This window comes from Nuphar pumila, chromosome 13 (assembly GCF_984573655.1).
Source record: "Nuphar pumila chromosome 13, dmNupPumi1.hap1.1, whole genome shotgun sequence".
Taxonomy (NCBI): domain Eukaryota; kingdom Viridiplantae; phylum Streptophyta; class Magnoliopsida; order Nymphaeales; family Nymphaeaceae; genus Nuphar; species Nuphar pumila.
The window spans coordinates 13,196,750-13,219,116 of NC_143261.1; the positions used below are offsets into that span (position 1 = coordinate 13,196,750).

Sequence of the window (22,367 nt, forward strand, 5' to 3'; positions counted from 1 at the left end):
AGAGAGGTGATCTCCATTGGTGATAATGAAAGCCATTTTAGTTAAGACACGGATGCTACTGGATTTGGTCTCTTGAGCACCATCATTTCCATTGCTCACTGTCACCACACACAAGCAAGACTACTATCTGTATTTATATAACATCATAAAACTATCAGGGTAGTTCAAACTTTAAGACTCATAAAATACTTGGTTTTCCATATACTCTCGCTATGGTTAAGCACTGCATCTGCTCACACTAACTCAGGCCACCCATTTGGAATTCTAGTCAGCTCCAATAATGAGTCCCTCACCTGGTCTGCGTGAATTACTTCATTATCCCTCATCTGAAATTCAAGATAACAAATTATATTCATGTTACCATGGTTTATTCTCAGGAAAAAAAAGGACATAAAGATCCCCTAATAAACTCACCTCCACCTTGAAGAGATTCAAAACAAGGCCTCTAAACGTAATTATGTTGACAGTGACGACTTCAAGCCCAAGAGCATCCATTGCTTCCATTAACCTTGAAAAACCACCTGCCCTATTCTCACAGAATATCTTGAGACTGAACTCATGTGCACCAACTTGACTTACCTCCACCTGCACCTATATAAAATAGAGTGCAACTTTGAAATTATAAAAAAATAAAAACTAGAAAAACCCAGTTTACCCTCACTTTTGAGAGAGACCCATGTGACCAATCTGAGTAAGCAAAACAGAAAAAAGGATAAGGATAGTACTTCCATCTGCTGTCCTTTGTCATTCTCAGTACCAGAGTCTTTGTTTGCTTTCAGGTGCTCTGTGTTTTTGGTACTGGAAGATAGTGGTGGCCCGGTTCCCTGTTCTGCCATTCTTAGCCCATTTGAAGATTCCTCATACTCCCCTGCTCGGTATACTCCATTTTGGTTCTCTGGTGGAACAGAGTTCTTTTGTCCTCCATCTCCATCTGGGATGTCCTCCAACTCATCTTGGAGGTCTTTCACCTGCTTCTGTAATTCCTTCACATACTCTATTGCATCTCCAAGTATTGAAGCTCTATCCATCTACATATTTCAAGTCATAATGTTATGTTAAGTCTAAGTTTCCATGGAAGCTCTGAAATTTCTTAAACCAGAATTTGGTACCAAAACAAAAAAGAAGAAATAACAAAACCGTTCTTAAATTAAAGAAACATGACATTACAGCCTTTTACTCGATTTTGAAAAGAGAAAAAAAAAACATGATAAAAGAAAATGTTCAAATGATATTCATGAGATTCTTTGCCAGAAATAATTGTATTTCAAATTTACAGATCTATAATACCTCCTACAAGGAACTCGCTTAGAATCATAAGCATGCCATTTAAAGTAATAGAAGTATTTGCTTCCCTTTACTTGCCTTTGTGATTTTGGGTACAATTGAACGTAGGGTGTAGAGCCTGTCATTGAGTTTCTTCCTTCTCTTCCTCTCAGCCACCAAGTTCTTGGACTGATGCCTTCTTCCTCCCCTCTCCATTGCCTTCTGATCATCATCATCTTCATTCTGATCACTGCAGTCTGAGATGGAGTCTATCCTACCCATCTCTTGCTTAATGAATTCCTTGTCCTCAAACATGCTATCGATCATGTTTGACGACGATTTACCGGTCGATTCTTCAAGGAAGCTACCACATTTAGGCCTTGTTTGGTTGCCTTCTGAGATCCCAAACACCTGGCATTGTTCCTCAAGGAAACTGAGAGGTGAATTTCTAGACAGCCTGACTTCGTCTGGTGTGGCGTCCCAGGGCAAGTTCTCTGGCACCCATTGTTGGGCCTTAGAAGCCAATGGGTTGTCTACATAGTGATCTGAATGCTGCTGATTGGCTGGGTTGTCATACATGGGCATTTCCCTAGCTAACCTTTGGGCTAATTCAGGGTCCTGCTCAGTGGACTGTACTTGGATGGATGGATCTTGAGGATAGAAATGGAAGCCTTGAGGTGGGGTGTTGTCCTCAAACATGATCATAGTCTGCCCTTCATGTAACTGTGGGGATGAAGCGCAATTTGTTGCCCAACCATCATTGAATTGTGCCATAACAAACTCAATCACGTGAGAATCTTCAGGAACCTCCCAACAAAATCACACGAAAATCATTCTCTTGATTTCTACCAAAAAAAATAAATAAAAAGGACAAATATAATCATTCTTTTGATCAAGAAAACAAAGAGGAAGATGGTTCTGTGACAGCCTTTTGGCAATCAGGTTCCAGTGTTGCGGCTGGATCAGGTCCAATCACATTGCACACTCTTTATGTGCTCTCCCTCCATCTTTCCCATACAGCCTGTCAGCTGTGGGGCCCAACAGCAAATGGTAGAGTGCAGCAGAACATTTGAAATGTGCATGTGATTGCACCCGATATTTTTCCCCTGGTATTCGTGCTGCTACACCAAGTAGGGAGTAGTCTCTCTCTCTTTACCCAATTCCTTTTAGTGGGGAGCGTTACTCTTGGTCGAATAGGCGAATTCGCCCATGCTGCAGAGTTCTTGACAGGGTTTTTGTCACTCCAAATTTGTTGGATCTCATTCCAGATGTCAAATGTGTTTTGCTGACTCCTTCTATCTCGGACCATGGTCAGTTAATCACTACTTGGGTACTTGGGGGGGTGGTTTTAATTCCGCCAGGAGTTTTGTGTTTGAACAATGGTGGCTCCAGGAGCCAGATTTTCATACTATTATTTCAGACTCTTGGAACAAGCCCTCCAATGAGCAGTGGACAGCTATCCGGTGTCATGAGAAGCTGTCTCGTCTCGCTAAGGATATCAAAGCTTGGCTTCATAATCGAGACGTGGTTAAATTTCAGCAAATGACTGCTTGGGAGCAAGAGATTTCAGCATTGTATCAAACTATGTCTTCCCCGGAGTCTCTATCTGATTCACACTTGCAAAGTTTGCAGGCCAGATCTATTGAGTTATCAACGCTTTTGAAGAACTGGAGGGTCAAAGAGGAAATTAGATGGAAGCAACGAGCAAGGGTGAAATGGCTTGCGGCCGGAGACGGTAATACTAAATTTTTTCACTCATATGCTTCTCATCGTCATAGGAGGAATGTCATCCCATCAATCACCATTGGGAATGTTTCGTTCCTTAATCAACACGTTATTCCAGCTGTCACTCAGTATTTCAAAGATTTATATTCTGTTTCACTTACTGCGAATGGTGTCATTGGTCCTGTTTCTGTTGGTTCGATTCGGCAAGATCAAGCTAGAATTATGCAAATGAAGTTCTCTGAAGATGAGATTTTTAGGGCAATCAAAGGTTTGTCAGGGTGGAAAGCTCCAGGTTATGATGGGTTTCATGTGGATTTCTTCAGAATTTTTTGGCCTTGTGTGAAGCTTGATGTTATTAACTTGTTTGATGAGTTCTATCGCAACTCCAGATTGCCTATTCAAACCCACTTGGCAATTATTTCTTTAATTCCGAAAGATGATGCTGCAACTGATATCTCTAGGTTTCGCCCGATTTCTGTTATGAGTGCCCTTTATCGGATGATTGCCAAGGTGTTGGCTAATAGGTTGAAGGTCGTGGTTCACCAAATTTTTTCGAACTCTCAGTTCGCCTTTATCCACAACAAGAGGATTCAACATTCATTCATCTTGGCCTCTGAAGTCATTCACTCCTTACATCTTAGTGGTCAGGCCTATTTTTCTCTTAAATTAGATTTTCATAAAGCCTTTGATTTTGTGCATTGGCCCTTCTTATTTCAAATGTTATCCAATTTTGGCATTGGTCGTCGTTTTTCTGGGTGGGTGAGGGAATTCGTCTCTAATGCTCAGGTCATGATTAAGATTAACGGCACTAGAGGTGGTCAGATCAGATTGGGGGGGGGATTAAGGCAAGGCTACCCTCTATCGCCTTTGTTGTTCAATGTCATTGCTGAGGGTCTCGTGGTATTGCTCAAGCATGCTGCGGAGAATCGCCTGATAGATCCTCTAGATCTTCTGGATTTTTTGGACCATATTCTTATTTATGTTGATGATATGATTATTTTTGGGTGAGCAAACGTGCAACAAATGCTTAGATTCAAGCTTATTCTCCAGTTCTTTCTTTCTCTTTCTGGGCTTTCCCTAAATGATAGCAAATGCTCTATTACTATGTTCAATGTTCAGTATCCTATGCTTGCAGCGGGTCAACGGATTTTCAATTGTGCAATCTCTGAGTTGTCGATGACGTATTTGAGCCTGCCGTTACAAGTGAAGCGCCTCTCTTCCGTTGCTTGGGCTCCAACTATTCAAAAAGTGAAAAACAAGCTTTTTTCGTGGCAGGCGTCTTATCTCTCCATTGCTGGTCGTCTGACTTTAATCAGACATGTTCTTTCTTCTATCCCTGAATTCTTCATGTCAATGTTCGTGATGCCTGTGGGCGTGGAGAAGCAGATTTGTCGTTTAATGACGGATTTTCTTTGGTCTGGGTGTCAGCTTAAGAGTAAGCGCCATTTGGTTGGTTGGCGAACGTTGGTGTTACCTAAGCGTATGGCTGGCTTAGGTGTTTTTGCTCCAAGACAGAGGAGTATTGCTCTTGTGGCCAAGCAATGTTGGATGCCCCATCAACCAGGTTCTCCTTGTGCTCGTTTGCTTCATGCTAAATATGGTGCTCTTGATTTATCTAACTTTCGTCATGGAACCCGAGGGCTGGCGATCTCGCACTTGCGAAGCATGTGGCTGAGAGTCTTATCGTCCTTCAGAGATCAAATTGGGGATGCAGGTAATTATGATCAGTGGTTGCATTGGGCTATTGCACCAAATGGTGCGTTCCACACCCATAAAGTGTATAGATCGTTGCTCCCCCCAGGGGCAGATTGGTTCCCTGAGTGTGCGTTATGGGGTAAGGGCCCTACCCCAAGATCTCAGGTCTTGGCTTGGTTAATTTTGCATGATAGGGTTCAGACTCACAGTTATTTAAAGAAGTTGGGCTTTCAGTTCCCAAGTTGGTGTGTGTTGTGTCAAGCTGCTGAAGAAACTACTTTTCATTTATTCTGGTCCTGCCCAATCTTCGTGGCCCTATTTAATAGCACGTGGAGATCTCCGAACGTAATTGTTAAAGAGGAGTCTTTTGCGCTTGATCTGCTCCTAGGCCCTATTGAAATTAGAAGTTGCAAGCGGTGGAGACTGATATGGAAGACATGGTTGCTTACTACTTGGTGGTTTGTTTGGATGGCACGCAATGATGCTACTTTCCGTCAAATTCCGGTCATCCTTAACAATCTTGTCCATAAAATCTTGGTTGATGTATACGCGATTCTACGTATGCATCTTAGAGACCACTCCTTCCGTCTGAACAACGTTCACTCATCGGTGGTTCCTTCTTATCCAGAGTATCCTGGTTGAGCTTGGCTTTGTTGTTTGTTGCTAGCTGGCTGTAGTTTCTTTTTCTTTTCCTTTTGCTTTTGTTTTTCTATATTTTAGTTTTGTTTTCTATTTTGTTGGGTTCATGGGTTCAACATTTTATTGATCTTCATGAGTGATAATGTTGATCCTCTCTCTCTCTCTCTCTCTCTCTCTCTCTCTCTCTCTCTCATCAATTTCTATATCTTTCTAAATGCTTGTCATACTTTATAGGAGGGTACGATTCCTTTGGTGGCCTGTCATACTTTATAGGTACTCAGTATCACCAATTACTTGAGACCAACTATCTATGTTAGTTTTCTGTGTTTGTTGTAAGAGAGAGTACATGTTTTGATATAAATAACTCACTAAGCCACCAGGTACAGGAATCAAGACCTTAGTTGTAGCCTATAAACCAATGGCTAGGCAATCTAGCCATACCATACACCAAGCAAGAACAATTAATAAATGTATTCATTTTCAGGTAAAAGCATGAGAAAACCCTAAAAAATAAAAAACAAAAGGTCACCTCAGCATTCACTGTAGAATCTTCAATGGGGAAATTATCCACTGGGGTTGGTTGTACAAGAAAGTTTGTCGATGAATCCTTTAAAATTGATCGTCAATGGAAATAATTAGTTTGCATCTTCCTTGCTATAAATAAAGGAAAGGATGGTAATTTATGAATTACCCAGATTCCAATGGAATTGAGATGGGCAACTGGAGACCCAATTTCAGAAAAAATCTAACCAATTATCTAAGAAAAGCAAGAAATAATGAGAAATATTTAGAAATTCAAGAAAATTGCTGAAAATAATTAGAAATTTCAAGAAATTAATGAAAACAGAAAATAAAACAAAAAACTGAAAATTAAATAATTTCAATATCTCCATAAATTGTTCTATTACAAATATACCTCATCTATGAATAGATGAAATTTTTCTAATTTCAAATTAAACAAACTACATATTTTGATAAATTCCTAAAAAGATAAAACTTATCCTACAATTTTGAATCAGATACAAGATCCAATACAAAAGAATTCAAATTAACAAATAAAGATTCAAAATATAAAATGAATCTAAATGGACCCGAGTCTTCTACTCCGCTACTGCATCTGTAACCCAGAGAGACTGTTACATGTTTGTGTTCTAAGGTGTTGTAATAACGTATCCGTACAAGGAGGCTAAAGAGTAACTATCCGTGAATGAAGAAATAGGATAAAGACGTTCTCTATTCTCATCATTTTCTGCACCCCCACAACAACAGCCCATCCATTCTAAGCAAATAGAAGGCAAAACAAGTCCAAAAGATATAAAGGAAGAAAACTGCCAGTTCTAGCAAATATAGAAAGAAATAGAGGGAGGGAAAGGGACTAAAGGTGCCAAATATTCTATATGGGCATGTCTTTGATCATCAACCAATTTCCAGTAGACACAATATATAGTGATAATATGGGTGCTACTCATATGTTCGCAAATCCTGTTTTTTATAACAGAAGTAAACATATTGAGATCGTTTGTCATTTCCTAGAAGATCATGTTTCTAAAAAGCACTTTCAGGTGGATATATTCCTACAGCTGATCAAATTGCTGATGCCTTGATCAAAGCTCTCGGTTTCAGCAGGTTTTCTATTATGAGAAGAAATCTTCATGTTCTTCTTAAATGGTTCAGCTTGAGGGGGGATCTTAAGGATATGACACATATTCAAGCCCAAGCATAGAATAACCAATCCAAGTGTCATAGATCAAGCTCAACTAGGATAAAACAAGCAAGGCTGGCAACATCCAATCCAACAGTCAAGAATTTGGCTCAAGACTGGATAGAGATCACAAGACTGGCAGCATCAAGGATGAATCCAGAAAGAGATCTAATGGGAAAGATCAAAATGATACTAAATCAAAAGAGAGAAAAGAGGCAAGAGAATGTGAAACAAATCTTGTAAAGATTGTGCATTATAAAATAAGAAATGAAACCTCCTCTAATCAAGTGTTGAGAGAGGAGAGAACCTTTTTACTGTGGACGTAGGTACCCTTGTGGACCGAACCACCTTACACAGTACCCTCCTGTGTGTCCTCTGATTTCACCATACTCGTTTAAAGGGAACCGCCAAACATATCTATGGGATCAGAATCATGAAAAAAAGGCACAAAAAAACTGGAAAACTCATTTAACATGTTTGCATCACTCATGATGGTACATATATATTTGTGTGTGCGTCGTTCTTAGATGTAAGCGTTCAAAGCGTTCACACCATGATGGTTTGAATGGTGGCTGAACTGCATCAGAGGGACCCTGACGGATTAACCTTGAGGGGGAATCCCTCACCTGTTCCGTCTCTGAAATTATGAAGAACGAAAGATGGCAAGAATAAACAAGAAAAGGTGTTTGTGTGATTGCAAATGCAGCCATCTTCCAAAGAGTTACATAAATTTATATCTGATAAGTGGGGACATGGTTTCAGAATATATAGGAATGGTAAGGAAGGCATCTGTCAGAGGAATTCTGGACCAGATTAGCAGTGTACTTCCTATTTGATGCCCTCACTGTCAACCACTCTGAGAAAAAAACCAACCTGTGGCACACTCTGGTAGCACGCACTTCCTCTTCTTTGACCCAACTCCCGCACCCTTTTGCAGTATGCTCAACGAACCATACAAACATGAAAGACGGCCACTGTTAACGGCACCATCATTGATGCCCATTTGGACGTCATTCCGCTCCCCTCCATCGCCTTGGCCTTCATTCTTATTTTTCAGCGTTACTTTTCTTGTTAGTTTTGCTTTCATCCGTCACTTATATATATATATATATATATATATATATATATATATATATATATATATATATATATGGAGAGAGAGAGAGAGAGAAAGAAGAGAGCAAAGTGATTTGGCATCCTCACCATCCACAACCATGAGGTCCTTAGGGATGAAGCAATGGACGGTGAAGATGTCAAATCATTTTCTTAAAGTGATTTGACAGATTGCCTGATCTGCTCTTTGGTGAAGGACGCTCAGCGCTTAAAAAGATTAAAAAAAAAAAAGGACTTTTAGTGGCGCTTTGAAGCACAGCTAAAATCCCTTTTTTATTTGCATTTTTAAGTGTTGATAGAGCGTTCACCACGCGTGATGGATGCTCAACGCGAGTGCATTTCATTTGTTTTTTAAAAAGTGGTAGCTGCCTACTGCAAGTGAACAAGTGTTTTAGGATTGTTTTTACAAATCTGATCCTACATACGTACGTGTTCAACATTGTTGATTTTTTTTAGGAAAGAACACTTTGATCATGTTTTTTTTTAATATTTTTTATATTTTTTTAAGCCTTGAATATTTATGTAAATCTGATTTTTAAACCTTGTAAAAACCTACCTACCTATTTCTCAAAATCAAATAATCCAAGAATTGATTCCTATGAAATAAAGCATGTAAATTACATCTATATAGTTAGATTTAACGAAAACATGAAAAAAACCTTCAAAAATCAGTAGGCTGGCAGTAGTCTAGAAAAGAGGTAAGCAGCTATCACCTACTGTGTTGTTGTTTTGGCGGGGCTGGGGTTAATATTTAGTAACTATTAAGTATAATCACAGATTTTTTATATTTTTAAAAAATTTTGATAGATGACCATATAGATGCAATCTACAAGGTTTGTTTAGTAGAGAATGAACTTTGAATCATGTGACTGTGAGATATAAGTAGGTTTTTACAAAGACTTTAAAAATCAACGGTTCACAATTTTCTAAAATTTTGTGACTTAAAATACATATATATATCAAAGTAATACAACCCAAGATTTGATTGCTAGCCAACAATCCATGCTCAATACATCTATATATTCTGATTTACTTGATAAAGTCTGAACTAATAATTTTCAGCTCAATAGTTTTGTGCCTTCAATAACACCAAAATATTAACCATATATATATATATATATATATATTGATGCATTATCATGAAGTGGAAGAGTATCTCCCAGCCTTTTTATGATTGAGAATTAAATGTTCCAATTTGTCATTCTAGAGCTGAAAGCATAGTGAAAGGCATATATCAATTTGGCAATTCTATTGAAGACATTTTTCAATTCAACTAAATGTTGTTCGGTTATGGGTTGGTAGCGCATAGTCATGGTGTGAAAGGCCTTTGTATTACTTTTCATGTTTCTTGACGATATATGAACTCTTGGGTGAGTGTGTGCGCGCGCGCCGGGGCGGCTCAAGAGAAGTTGAGGATTAGGCATATTTTATTGGAGGCCCATATTTCTCTCTATTTTATGGAAGTTGTCATGTTTCATTGATGCCCTCAGCATGTGAAATATAAGCATTATATTTTCTATAATCTCAAAGAGGACAGCCGGCCCGGGTGCACGCACGTGTGTGCACACTTATATGCATGTGTGCATATGTATGTAGGGGGTTAGGGTTAAATGCAGAAAATCCGAAAAGATGAAACTTTTTTATGAAGGAAAAGGAGGAAAGGAAAAAAATAATAATAATAATAAACACACCTAAACTTTGAGCAATTAAGTGAAAATGCGCTTAAGTTTTAAATATTGTTAAAAAATACAACTAATTAAAGTTTATCATGTTTTTTGTTTTTGGATTTATAACCCAAAAAAACTGCACCTGGCACGAAGACGTGGTCGTGCTCAACCTGCCATACCTACGGTCCTTGTGCCGGCAGCATAAAACTTTGAGGCTAGGACTACATGTTGGCTTGCACAGAGGGGAGATGCCCACGGGAATCGAACTTTGACTGGTTAATTAGAAAACTAGGGGTTTACCACAAAAGTTGTCATTAAACGTGAGCTATGTGATTTTGAGAAGAAACCCATCAGACCAAGCCTTGCAGCAGTGGTTCGCGTTGATGAGAGCGGACCTATCAGTTTCAGACCCCTACCAGTTATACAACTATACCATTGGGTTTTGAACCTGCAAAGTTCCAACACAAGGTGACGTGCACTAGCAGATCCTACCAGACAAGCGGAGCTCCCGTTGGTGGTCCTTTTCACTTACTGATTCGATACATAACGTTTCTTTAGCAAATACAATTGTCAAAAAGTAGGTGTGTTTATTTCATTAGCCAAAAGTTTGTCTATTTTTTGAAAATCTTAAACAAAAAAATATTTCTTTGAGGGTAAATTACCAACTTTATCCTATTAACTCAACTTGGATTAAGGATAACCCAAGTTAAATTGATTTGTTTTTATGATGAAGAACCCTCGCCGAAAGCCCGGAGTGGGGCCCCATGGCCACCCTGCCTTACATGCAAAGTTAAATTGATGGAAGTGTGTTCTTGATTAACAGAACCTAAAACTAGGTGTCTATTTTATTATCACCAAAAATTTAGGTGTAATTTGAAATTTTCCAAAAAAAATAAGGTATCATTTTGCACCAAGTCACCAACAATAATAGAAGGGTGTTCTGGACTGTTGGATACTTAACGAGGGTTTAATTTTTCATAGGGTTGAACAGACTCACTTGACCTGCACCTGGTCAATTGATATATGGCCAAGCCAATTTAAGCTAGAACCTGGTCAAACCAAGTTTTTGATAAGAAGATTTTGAATCTACAAGGTTTGTTTCGATTAAGCAAGTCAACCATGTCTGACTCATTTGGCCGAGTCTAGGCAGCAGTCAATTATCTTAAACTTGGCTGAAAATGCCACTTAACTTGGTTCACTTGATTGCAAGCATGTACAGATCACAAACTGGAACCAATGCACCACAATGCCTTTAACAAGTATATAGGCTCCACTAAATGTAGGGTTTTTTTCATTTATCACATAGGGAAAATGGTGTGGTTCGGAAGACCTTCCAAGCTCGAAAGTCTTGCCGGGCTATGTCGACACGCCCGGTGGCGTAAAACTTCAAGTCTGTCCCTCTTGCCCACCAAGGAGCCTACTACTTCGGCCTTATGGCAAGGGAAGCCCACTTTGGGTATCAAACTCTTAACATCCTTCAGCTTGAAGGCATTGATGAGCCTACCCACTTAGCCAAATATGCTGATCTTTTTTACTCAAGTTGTTGACCTCGTCTTAAACTCAAGTGTTTGGACATTGGATACACATGAATCATTTAAATCCAAATTAATCAGAGTCTGTATCTGATTGAGAACCAACGTCTTAAACTTAAGTGATCTATAGCAAGATTTTACCGAAAACCTCCCATCAAGAGAGAGCCTCCATACAATTCTATCTTCCCAAAGAAACCAACCCACAGCCCACAAGGTCTCCACTCAGCTGGGAAGGATGACTTATGACAGACATCAAGTTGAAGGGACGTCATGAGTTCAAAACTCATGGGGAGCATCCCTTGCCACAAGAAAGAAGTTGGGTGTACGTACTCTTCGGTCGACAGGATGTGCTTCAAAGGTTCAACCAAGGCACGATCAGGGGAAGGTGTAGGGGTTGTAAAGATTAAAAACAAACCAATCCACAACATCAACTCACAGCTTGAGCAATTACTTCGCAATTCATATGAAAAAGAATGATACTGTCAATCATAATCATAACATCTCAACGCTTCACCATTAAACCTATTGAAAAGAGAAGCAAAACAAGAACCCAAAAATCTGAGAAAAAAGAAAAAGAAATTACCGGGAAATGAACCCTAAAATCAAATGCAAAGCCTTGATTTGGAGCAGCAAAATCCATATTACTTCCTTAGAGAGAGAGAGAGTAATACTATTGGAGATATTGAATGACGTATAGCAGAGGTAGATCAGTTATTAGATATTTATGTTAAAAAGTATTCTTTAAGCAAATGACAAAACAGCCCAACAAAAAAATTACAAAAAGGCCATTTTTAAGGACATATAATGTCCAAGACTCAAATTGTCACGGGCTAATTTTCCAAGGCCAAATTTTTCGCATTTCAAGTCAAGGAAGACCCGTGCGGCACTAGGCCTCACGACCTAGTCAGCCTCACAGCACGTGTTTCCCACACGTAAACTTCTTACCCAGCGGAATGTCAACTTAGCAAGCCTTTCTTTCTAATAAGTCCTTTCGAACATGGTCTGTTGCGTATCCGATCGCCACTTTCGTGCACAGTCGTCCCATACCGGCTAGCACCTTCAACCGCTAAGCCAACCATGCCTTACTACTCCCACAAGCAAGCACATGTTGGCAATAGCTGAAACATGTCTTCACGGCATTACCGACTTAACCAACATCCAACACGGGTCATGGGGAGCATGGCACATCTCCAAAGCCTCTATCGATGTATGCCATGCCTCCAACCATCATTGCGAGCCAACCTTATTGAATTCCAGCCATCCACGCCAACAACGCACAGATGGCTTAGCCTCGCGTGCTATGGAACAGATCACGATCCCATGGGCACACCCATACCATAACCTCACCACAGAAGGGACAAGGTCGACCACAAGATTGAGTTGACCCCGGGAGCGAATCCTCCTGCAATGGTTCTATACCGTATGGGGTCAGCTGAGCTGAAGGAACTGCGCAGACAGTTAGACGAAATGTTGGACGCAGGCATTGTTCGTCCATCAAAAGCCCCATTTGGTGCCCCGGTCCTTTTTCAGATGAAACATGATGGCTCTAAATGGTTATGTGTGGATTACCGTGCCTTGAATAAGATCACGGTGAAGAAAAAGTACGCATTGCCATTAATAGCGGACTTGTTCGATCAGCTAGGCAGTGCTTGTATCTTTTTCAAGCTAGATCTGCGATCGGGTTACTGGCAAATGAGGATTGCCGAAGGTGATGAGCCGAAAACAACTTGCGTCACCCGCTATGGTGCTTATGAATTTCTAGTAATGCCATTCGGGTTGACAAATGCTCCAGCCACGTTCACGACTTTAATGAACCAGATCTTCTACCCTTACTTAGACAAGTTTGTGGTAGTCTACCTGGATGATATCGTGATCTACAGCAGCAACATGGAGGAACATGTCGAGCACTTGCGAATAGTGTTTCAGGTGTTAAAGGAGAATGACCTTTGTGTCAAACGAGAGAAGTGTCTCTTTGGGCATGAGGAGATCAGCTTCCTTGGCCACGTTGTGGGGCGTGGTGTGCTGCGTATGGATGGGCAGAAGATAAGGGTCATACAGGAATGGGTTCCACCAAGCAAAGTGTCAGAATTGCGGTCATTCCTCAGTTTGGCAAACTATTATCGGCGTTTCATCGAAGGTTATTCTCTCATTGATGCGCCCCTCACAGATTTGTTAAAGAAGAATCGGGTATGGCTCTGGACAAGAGCGTGCCAAGATGCCTTTGATGGCTTGAGAAGAGCCTTAGTGAGGGAGCCAGTGCTGCGACTGCCTGATCATTCGAGACCCTTTGAAGTCCACACTGATGCTTCAGACTTTGCCATTGGCAGAGTTATTATGCAAGATGGTCATCCGATCGCATATGAGAGTCGCAAGCTGAATGATGCAGAGAGGCGTTACACAGTGCACGAACGTGAGATGACCGCCATTGTGTATTGCCTCAGGACCTGGCGGCACTACCTTTTGGGTGCCGAGTTCGTCGTCAAGACGGACAATGTGGCCACGAGCTATTTTCAGACGCAAAAGAAGTTAACGCCCAAGCAAGCTCGATGGCAGATGTTTTTGGCTGAGTTCGACTTTGCCTTTGAGTACAAGGTTGGAAAGACCAATGTTGTGGCGGATGCTCTGAGTCGTAGGGCTGAATTGGTTGCTGCACGCGCGAAGCCTTCTGAAGTGCATTTGGAGGGCGCATTGCTGAGCCGCATCCGCGAGGGTACGCAGCAGGATCCGACCGCACAACACCTTGTTTCTCTGGCACAGGCAGAAAAAACTCGGCGATTTTGGCTACAGGATGGCCTCCTCGTAACAAAAGGGGGACGCATCTTTGTACCACGGTGGGGAAGCCTTCGCCGAGAGCTACTCAAGGAGTGCCATGATACACTATGGGTCGGCCATCCTGGTCAGGAGCGAACCTTAGCACTCCTTGAGCGCGGCTACTATTGGCCGCAGATAAGAGACGACGTTGAGGGGTATGTGCGGACATGCCTCATCTGCCAGCAAGATAAGGGGACAAACCAGAAGGCTGCCAGTCTCCTTGAGCCTCTACCAATTCTAGAACGTTCTTGGGATAGCATCTCCATGGACTTTATTGTTAGTCTGTCGAAGGTAGAGGGCCTCAGTTCTATTTTGGTTGTGGTGGATTGTTTCTCAAAGTATGCCACCTTCATCTCAGCTTTCAAGGAGTGTCCTGCAGAGAAGACTGTAGAGTTGTTCGTAAAGCATGTGGTGAAGCACTTGGGCATACCAAAGAGCATTGTGAGTGATCGCGATGCTCACTTCATGGGCAAGTTCTGGCGTGAAGTATTTCGGCTACTTGGTTTTGAGTTGTTGTTTTCAACAAGCTTTCATCCGCAGACAGATGGGCAGACAGAGCGTATCAACAGGATATTGGAGCAGTACCTTAGGCACTTTGTTAGTGCCAATCAGAGAAATTGGGTGAAGCTCCTTAATGTGACACGGTTTTGTTATAATCTGCAGAAGAGCGAGTCTTCAGGCCACAGTCCGTTCGAGATAGCCACGGGGCAGCAGCTACTGACCCCGCACACTCTTGCCACACAAGAAAAGGGAAGGCCATCATTCGCCTATCAGTTTGTTCGCGACTGGCACGAGCAAAATGAGTTGGCAAAGGCATTCTTACACAAAGCGGCAAAGAGAATGAAGAAGTGGGCGGACAAACACCGTCGGCTCGTAGGGTTCCAAGTTGGGGACCAAGTGTTGGTGAAGTTATATCCTGGTCGCACAGGCATCTTCCGCGGGCGGCATCGCAGACTACTCAGAAAGTATGAAGGACCCTTCACCATCACAAAGAAGGTGGGCAAGCTGGCATACAAGCTGGAGTTGCCCCCAGACTTCAAGGTGCACCCGGTGTTCCACGTGTGCAACCTCAAGCAGTTCCATTTAGATGATGGAGACCCGGAACGCAGCGTGCCACAACGCGCTCTCATCATGCAGAGGGCTCCGGCAGCACAACGGGCCGAGAAGCACCTCAGTCAGATCCTTTGTCACAAGGTCAACTACTTGGGACAAGCGAAGAAATACTTGGTGCAGTGTGAGGAAACAGTGGAACCAACGTGGGAGCCTGCATTTCGAATTAACAGCCGCTACCCGGCTGAAGTCAGGGCTTACCACGAAACAGATGGCGCCGAGGACGGCGCATGATTTGAAGGGGGGAGCATGTTCCCTTGCGACTTACAGTGTACAGTTGCGCTTAGAGTTTGTTTTGCTTTTGTTGAGTCTGATGTAAGTTGCCTGGTTCAGGTGAATCAAGACCCTGAAGGGGCAGCCCGTATACTTGAACTGTAATCGCCTGCGGGCAAAATTGTGAATGAAGTAAATGCGTTGAGCTTTCTTTTGTTCACCCTCGTTGTGATTGCTTCTTGTGATTGCAATTTCTCTCCCTCTATTCTCTCTTGCTTTCTTGCACTCTGATTACAAGCTTTCGCGACCGGCAAGCGAGCTGACGAGTAGGCTTGCGGCGGTAAGGAAGGACCGTCACGCCGCGCTGGCCCATTGAAGGAAATAGGCCCGTGACACAAATGGCCATGTTATTAAAATGCACAAACTGTTGTGCATTGTAACACTTTTCATATATATATATATATATATATATATATATATATATATATATATATATATATATATATATAGAGAGAGAGAGAGAGAGAGAGAGAGAGAGATGCTACAATATTAAATCTAACCTTTGGGTTATGTTTAGCATGTCCTATTTACTATTTTCATTTGTTAAAGTTGACTCACATTACATATTTTACACCATTTCTAAACCACCCCTATTTTCATGAATTGTGAGCTGTTGATTTTTCACCATCTCAAAAATGAATCTAATGGTGTATTAGACATGATAATATCTTCTAAAGTATTAAATAAACCATGCTAAACGTATGATTAGATTTACCGGTGTCTTGATCCATACAAACAAGAGTCCCCACCACCATAAGGTATGATGGTATAAAACCACCGTATATGTATATAATTAAAGACAGAGAGGGCAACTAGAATAACCTAACTGAAAATATGTGAATTAGAGTATGAATTGATATTTTTATGAGTTTTTTTATTTTATTTTTAAATTTTACTTTGCAGATGTGACCTAGACTCTTAGTTTTATAGAAATTGGCTCTTGGATCATCTGATTATAATGCATAAGAAGGATCTTTTAACGCTTGAAAATCAATGGCTACGATTTTTTATAAATATTCAAGCATTCAAACATCACATTGTTTCATAAAAAATACATGATCCATCAGTATTCCTAACGAATGGAGTACACTGAATGCATATGCAGCGTTGGATTTGCAAATAAAGCATCAAAAATGCCTAGTTCATTAAATTTCATAACCTTTGCAGTCCAATCACATAAATGTTTGATGAAATCACCAGTCATTGAAGATTTTCCTTAATCTCTCTAACATAACATTTTACACCAACCAATTATTAAGCAAAGTTTAGGTTTAAGTCGGACAATTCATTAGTGACCATCTTATTCCAAAAAATCACCATGCAAGATGAGTTTGCTAAAGATAACCTCAATTGATTCTTTTATACTTCTTAATTAAGCACAAGTAGAGCTGGTAAGACGAGCCAAGGGACTGAACATCTGGTGTTCAAGCTCCGCATATTTTTTTGACTAGTTAATTTGAAATCAAGCTCAAGACAATCTCGAACTAAATAGATAGAAAGACACACATATGCACATTGTTTCTGTTGGGAATATGGGGACATAAGGTAACCGTTGGGGAAGGCTACCTCCATGAATCCAAGGGACTCAACCCTTGAGTTAAAGGGGTACTTTTTCATTGGACATTAGGGGTGTCGATGGGTCAGGTTTGACTTGGATCCGACCTGCACTAAACCCTATAGGGTCAAGGTTTGGTGATAAATAAGAAGACCTTATTAGAATTCAGGTCAGACCCGAAGGTTCGATTAATATACGGAGTTGGGTATGGTTTATGAAATTTTATAACAGACCCAGGCCCGACCCAAGTTTTAACTAAGATCCATAATTTTTTAATATAAAATGATACAAAAATATTATTTTATTGAGTATGGTCTAGGTCTGGTTCATGTAATATAGGATTCGAGTATGGTTTCTCTTATGGTGGATCTGATTAGACCCGGTACCATCATCTCAAGTCAAGTTTGGGTATAGTTTCACTTGGGTCTGAACCAAACCCGACTTGTTGACACTCTATTGGACATGTCACAATCCTGTCGCTTTTAGGATTACAGGAACAGCCATAGGGGCCGGTTTGTAACGGCCCCAAAATCCTGAACTTATAACTTTTTAGGAAAATTTTGAAAGCCTTGTAATCATTTCTTTATCAGAGTTTTAAATAGTAATTCAACGAAAAATGGTATTTTTGAAATAATAAGTCAACAGACCTTAGGCGCATTACTTGCAAAACCTTTCCTTTACACAACGGATTTGAAACTCCATACATTCAAAACCAAATAGATTAAAAATAAGATTTTAAATAATTTAAAGTTTATACAAAAGCAGAATTTTCAGGGAAACCCTTATGTAAAATTACAGAAATATTCTCAAGAGCGAAACGTCAGGAAAAGAGTCGCATCTTGATACCATCACGTCATCGTGTCATCCCTTGTTGTACCGACCGAATCATCACTTGTACCCATAAGATGGGTCAGTTTCTTGAAAAACTGATGGGTGCACAAGTATAATAATTTGCTTGATGGGTGATTGTTAGCAACCTGTTTATCAGAGTTTTTGTATCATCTCATCATCTCCCTTGACGGGAACAAAAAGTTGAATGGATACGTCAGGTTCTATTTTAACTGACGACTCATTCTACATGCTCTAGTCTTTCAAGTCAGTTTGAGTATCTTGCCTATGAAGGTAATCATCACCATTTATGTGATTTCAATAATGTCATTTTGCATGCTACGAAGTTTCCATAACCTCTCATCAAATCATCGTAGTACTAACATGTCGTGCATGTTTGATAGTACCGCAATGATGAGAGGGGTATCAATTTTTTAAAAGAAACCTCAACTCAATTGTTTCGTAAAAGAAACAATGTAACCATTTTAGTTTAGTTTGACATGAATTGGTCTTTCAAAACACTTTTATATCATTGTGCACTTTACACGATACGAAATTGTCATGAATCTCTCATCCAGTTATCGTAGTATAAAACATGAGACGCATGTCTTGCGATACTGCTTATGATAAAATGGGTATGTATTTCTCAGAAGAAACCCCAAACAAACACAATCTCATGCTCCCATTCGGTGATATCCTGGTCATATCGGATATTAAATCAAAGTTAAAATATTTCCTCCTTTGGTGCCGGTTTGGGGAAAATGTAGTTGCAATTAGGCAACCCCCAAGTGTTTGAATCTTGCTTTTCAAAAATACACATTTTTGGAATGTTGGATTCTCATAAGAAAACCTTTTTCTTTAAAGTTTTTTGCGCTCATGCGTAAATCCATGTCTTTTGTAAAAGTGCAAGCTCGCTACGAGAAAGGAAAGAGTACGCACATACATTACAAGGTTAGATATATGTACCATATATATATATATATATATATATATATATATATATATATATATATATATATATATATATATATATATTGCATCATGCAGTCCTATGGACATTTCAGCATGATCATAAAGTATAAAGCAAGGCTCGATGTGTGAAACCGCACATCGAGCTAAATAAATGTGTAAGTAGTGCATGAGGTATGTAGCCATACCCCAGCTAAATAAATGAGTAAGCAGTGAACGAAGTATGAAATCGTACCCCGGTTAAATAAATGCATAAGCAATAGCCTTTGCACGTGATAGCATGGCAGCTAAGTAAATGACATAAAGCAATGCTTGATATGTGAAATCGCATATCGAGCTAAATAAATATGTAAGCAAAAGTCTGTGCACGTAAAAGTGTAGTGGCAAAGTAAATAACATAAAGCAGTGCTCGATATGTGAAACCACATATTGAGCTAAATAAATGTATAAGCAAAAGTCTGTGCACATAAAAGCGCAACAGCAAAGTAAATGACATAAAGAAAAGAGGACAAGGATCGCAAAATTGCGTCCTTGAATTAAATGTATGTGTGTGTGTGTATCACAAGTTTTAAGATTTGTCTGTCCATTATTCTTTGTGCAACCTTCCCCTACCTCAGAGAATGTCAGTTATGCTCACGGTTTCGGGTGTAGGTGACAAGTGGTGCGTGCCTCGATGCATGCATAGAGTTTATTGTGCTGATAGGGTGTGCCAAATGATTTGTTGTACTGTGAAAAAAGAAAAGGAATCATGCATCGGCATTGTGTTTAGGTCGGGGCGAAACCCAACCCTGGCTCGATCGCTAGGTTGAGTCAGGCCCCGAGTCAGTGTGCGCCAAGCTGAAAATGGAGGGGACTGAGCTCACTTGGGCGAGTGAGTCGTTTATGCCTCAACTGAGCCTGGCTCGGTTCAGCAAAAAAGAAGCAGGTGGTGGGGTGGGCTCAGCTACTAGGTCGAGCCAGTCCCCAACCTAAAAAGCGCAGAGGGTGGGGGTGGTCTCAGCTACCAGGCTGAGCCCGACCACAACCCAAGGCACAATGGGTGGGGGTGGGCTCGACTACCAGGCCGAGCCCAGTCCCAACCCAAACAATACATGGGGTGGGGTGGGGTCGTCTACCAGGCCGAGCCTGGCCCCAACCCAAACACAAGGGTTAGGGGTGGGCTTGGCTACCAGGCCAAGCCAGAGCCCAACCCGAGACCAGAGAGAGCAGGGAGGGGTGGCGCCCCTCCCCTACAAAATGAGAAGAGAGAGAGATCAGGGAGGGGGGTTGCACCCCTCCCCTGCTAAACAAGATAGGGAGAGATAGTAGGGGGGTTTTGCCCCCTCCCCCGCTAAACAAAATAGGGAGAAAGAGCAGGGAGGGGCTACGCCCCTCCCCTGCTAAACGAGAAGGAGAGCAGGGAAGGGACACCCCTCCCCTGCTAAAAAGAATAGAGAGGATGAAAGAGCAGGGAGGGGGCAGTATCCTTCCTCTGCAAACATCAAAGAGAGAGAGAGAGAGAGGGAGGCGGGAGGTTGGCAACCTGTCGACGAGACGGAGAGAAGGGAGGTAGGAGTTCGGTAATCTCCTGTTGGCGCCTTCACAGGGAGGACAGACCGAGAGAAGAGGGAGGGCAAGGCAGGAGGTCGACAACCTTCTGCTGGTGCCCTCACAGAGAGAACAGAGAGGGAGGTAGAGAACAAAGAGAGAAGTGGAGAGAAGAGGGTCGCACTTGCGGCTACATCGAGTCTCTGGCAGTGGCCTGAAGTCATGAAGAGGGGGAGGGAGCAAGAAGGAGGAGAGCGGGGAATCGAGGAGAGAGAAGATATCAGGCGGTGCGAGAGTCAGGAAAGAGGGAGTGGGGGTTTCCTTTTTGCGTAAAAGGGGACCCCCCCCCCCCCCCCCAAAACACACACACACACACACACACACACCACAACCACACCCCAATGTTTGTGTAAAAAAACACAGAGGTTAAAAGCGTGAATTCGGATCCAGTCAGATCCAACCTGAATTTGAAAGTTTTTTTTAAAAATTTAACAGATTTTACACTGTTTCACAAAGCATCCAAGTGCATTATGTTACTTGATATCAGGAATGCAGAAATTATACAGTGAAAGGCTGGAGGTTATAGAAAACCCATGAATTTTCAAAGTTTTTATGAAGAATTTAATGTTAAAATATTGGTTTGAATATAATTTGGGAATTAATTACAATTTGAACTCCAATTTGGATTTGAAATGAATTTCAAGTTCAAAATTCATTTTGAATTTTTTTTAACTAGATTTAATTTGGATTTAAGTTGGGTTTAACTTGGATTTAATTTTAGAGTTTATTTTAAATTGAATTTGAGTTTCAATTTAATTTGGATTGGTAGTGTGTGTGCTTTTGAAGATTGTGTTTTATTAAATTTTGGTTTCAATTCAAGAATTTAAATTCGGATCAGATTTGGATATAATTCAGATTTAATAAATTTATTTTGGATAGTATATTGGATTTGGATTTGGATTTGATCTGAATTTTCACATAAACTAGAATTGAATTAAATAAAAATTTGAAATTGATTAAGTATGAATTTTAATTATTTTAATAAATAATTAAAATATGAATTTTATGCATAAATACAGTGAAATTAGAAATTTAATTAATGCAAACTTGAGATTGAACTTATATGTTAAAAGGAATCAAAATTTAATTAAGGGTTGAAATTGAATTTAAATTCAAAGTTAAATTGGATTTAAATTACATTTAGAATTTAATTCAATTCGGGTGCAATTTTATATGAATTTAGATTTTAAATTTGGATTTGAATTTTAGTAATTGGACATTGATTTGACTGAATTTATTTAATTCATTTAAAGGGTGTTGTTTGCATATAATTCTTAAATACATGCATTATGTCATTTTTGAAGATACATTATCTTTGAAGGAGCAAATTTTGAAGCCATCAGAGCTTGTGTTTTATCCTCTAACATAAAGAGCTTCAATCTCCTAACTTTTTTTACTTGGAAAACAAACTCACGAGATATTTTTTTGGGGGTGTCATTTATGACAATAATGATAATTAATTTTTTTTATAAGGGGTGGACCAGTCTTTGCTTAGTTTGTGATTGATCTGGACCCAATTGAATCATAGACTCTATATTGATCCATGTGTGGATCAGTCCCTCCATCGATTTCGCACAATATTTTAGAAAAATGTTCAAATCTGAGACTTTATCAAAAACATTGTATTTTATTTTTTTAGCTGATTTATCCTAATATCTAAAGGATTGATATAGTTTGAATAAATGTGGTGTGTGACTGTTAAAATTTAGTGCATAAATTTTTCCTAAATTGTTTTTGAGAAAAAACTCGTCTCTTTACCAAAATTGAGGTTTTTCTCAAAACTTATTTTGGGTATTTATGAAATCAAAACCTATATCAGTCCCAAGGATGTTAGGATAGATATAAGGTTCCAATATCAGTCTTTTAACCCTGAAGTATGTTCATGCATTCTAATCCTA

At 40.3% G+C, this 22,367-nt stretch overlaps 1 protein-coding gene across 1 annotated transcript; it reads right to left on the reverse strand.

Annotated features, from left to right (window-relative positions):
- Positions 1-233: 233 nt before the first annotated feature.
- On the reverse strand, positions 234-8,027 carry LOC149817811 (uncharacterized). The gene is made up of 6 exons (XM_089986093.1): positions 7,898-8,027; positions 7,651-7,661; positions 1,363-2,070; positions 726-1,028; positions 415-591; positions 234-326 (listed from the first exon to the last, which is right to left on the reverse strand). Exons 1-6 carry the CDS (start codon positions 8,025-8,027, stop codon positions 234-236), a joined length of 1,422 nt encoding a protein of 473 aa, XP_089842219.1.
- Between the last annotated feature and the right edge of the window lie 14,340 nt (positions 8,028-22,367).